The following is a 2,189-nucleotide window of genomic DNA, read 5'->3' as shown; positions in this document are numbered from 1 at the left end:
TCCAAAATGGTCTATAGATTCATAGAATGGCTCATTTTGGAGACGGTGAATATTTTATAAAAACAATTTTATGATTTTATAGTGGTTATTGTTTTTCAAAATAAACACAACAAAATGGTTATATTAATCAATTTCCCACGTCTATATTGTTATTCAACATGATTTAGCCACGTAAAATATTATCTACTACTATATTCGGAAGATGATTCTTTTTAACTCATCTGAACATATCTTTTCTCGTGAAAATAAAATAAAGTTCAATTCAACAATTCTGGCTTAACAATTTTAACAACTTTTTTGCGATCCCTGCACCCAGTATCATGTATCGCTATAGAGAATTAGATACAAAGCATTTCACATTTTGCGTAAACCGTAAGGATGGCATTACACGTGGAGCAAAACTAGTGGTCCACTAAAGATGAGGTTCAATCCATGTAATCCATTTTATGTGGTTGCATCGCATATAATTCAATAAACCTATCAAAAATCATATATACTTTTATATAAAAACACAAACTGAAACCCTCAATTTTTGAATTGAGGTCTCCATTTCCGAACCTTGAAGTTCCTGCAAATCAAGAGAAGAAGAAGAATACGAAGATGGCATCCATTTCCGCTTCCATTTCTACCTCCTCACCTTCATTCTCTCTTCTCCAAAAACCTTCAATCACTACCCGCAGTTCCCCCATTCTCGGTACGTTCTAAATTCAGTGAGTTTTATCATCAAGCACCATTAGAATCCAATGCTAATTGTGAATTAATTGTCTTATAAGTGATAGATTGATGAATCTTATCAGCTATCATTAATGATTAACCACTCATAGTTTCTGATTCTCGTTATGTTTTAGATCTGATGCTATTTGTGTACAAGTGATTATGAAATTGATAGACATGTAGGTATTAACATTGGAGGTGAAATACCAAGAAACAAATTGGTTGATGATATGGAACTATCAGAAAAATTGTCATTGAGCTTGGTAGCTTATAGAGTTATAGTAACATATTACTTGTTTTGTTCAAATCCGATTAATTTGACACCTAATAATCTAAAAATCCTTGAAAAGATTCGAGTTTTTGTCGAACATTAAAAAAATGCTTATTGGGACAAGAAAATAGAAAATAGAGTAAACTACACAAGCTGTCCTTGTAGTTTAGGGTAAATTGCAAGTTTAGTACCTGACCAATAAAAGCTGTTAATATCGATTAGGGTTGCCATCAATGAGCAAGATGGGAAAAGTGAGGTGCTCCATGGAAGGAAAGCCAACTCTCGCATCCAATGATGTTCCACACAAATTGAGTTTGGGTGCATCATCATTGATGGCTGCAGCTGTAGCTGCAACCATGTCGAGCCCAGCTGCCATGGCGCTAGTAGACGAAAGAATGAGCACAGAAGGAACTGGGCTACCCTTTGGTCTAAGCAACAACCTTCTCGGGTGGATCCTTTTTGGCGTCTTTGGTTTGATTTGGACACTTTACTTTGTGTACACCGGTAGCCTTGACGAGGATGAGGAGTCTGGTTTATCCCTTTAAACTTTCTTCCCTAAATTGACAATGTGCCTATTGTGATGGACTTATGTGTAATATTATTCATGTATCCTCTCTGTACACTTTGATTGTGGAGTATTTGTGTTTATGAAAATTGCACTTTTGTCCTTGTAGATTTGAACCTTGACATATTTCTTGTAAAGTTTAATTTCGTTTTCTTTATGCAGATATTCTGGAAGAAAATATTTTATTTCAGACATTTTGTTAAATATTTCGTTTAATCATAAGATAACCATGCTTTAAAATCCAGACCGTAAATTGTTTCAAAAAGGTTAACGGTGTTTTTTTAAGAAAAAATATTTTATATAGTGTATTGTAATGTCATTACCTAATTGAATAATGCTCACAAATGAGTCGCGAATTTGGATGTATTCTCTAATTAGCGGAAAATTTTTGCTAGTATTTTTATAATAAAATGTTAAATGTATTTATGTGAGAAATAACAATGTTTGGAATCCTAACCCACCACTATAAAGTTGTCTTCATGAAAATTTAATAACATATGTATGTTAGCTTAGCTGTTTAATCTGTTAACTTTCTATTGTGTAGTTTGACTTTCTTCCCCAAGTGTTTTCTTGCACAATTCTTTTATAATCGTTTAATAATAAAAATAGGGTTTAGTGGAGTCATGTCTTTCCTTTAAA

At 33.2% G+C, this 2,189-nt stretch overlaps 1 protein-coding gene across 1 annotated transcript; it reads left to right on the top strand.

Moving 5' to 3' along the window:
* Positions 1 to 491: 491 nt before the first annotated feature.
* LOC111915097 (photosystem II reaction center W protein, chloroplastic) lies at positions 492 to 1,658 on the top strand. Its single transcript, XM_023910789.3, has 2 exons — positions 492 to 694; positions 1,208 to 1,658. The coding sequence occupies exons 1-2, from the start codon at positions 601 to 603 to the stop codon at positions 1,528 to 1,530; spliced, it is 417 nt and encodes a 138-aa protein (XP_023766557.1). The 5' UTR covers positions 492 to 600; the 3' UTR covers positions 1,531 to 1,658.
* Positions 1,659 to 2,189: the final 531 nt, after the last annotated feature.

Source organism: Lactuca sativa, chromosome 5 (assembly GCF_002870075.4).
Source record: "Lactuca sativa cultivar Salinas chromosome 5, Lsat_Salinas_v11, whole genome shotgun sequence".
Taxonomy (NCBI): domain Eukaryota; kingdom Viridiplantae; phylum Streptophyta; class Magnoliopsida; order Asterales; family Asteraceae; genus Lactuca; species Lactuca sativa.
The sequence above is the reverse complement of the archived record's forward strand: the minus strand, read 5'-3'. Positions and strand labels throughout refer to the sequence as shown.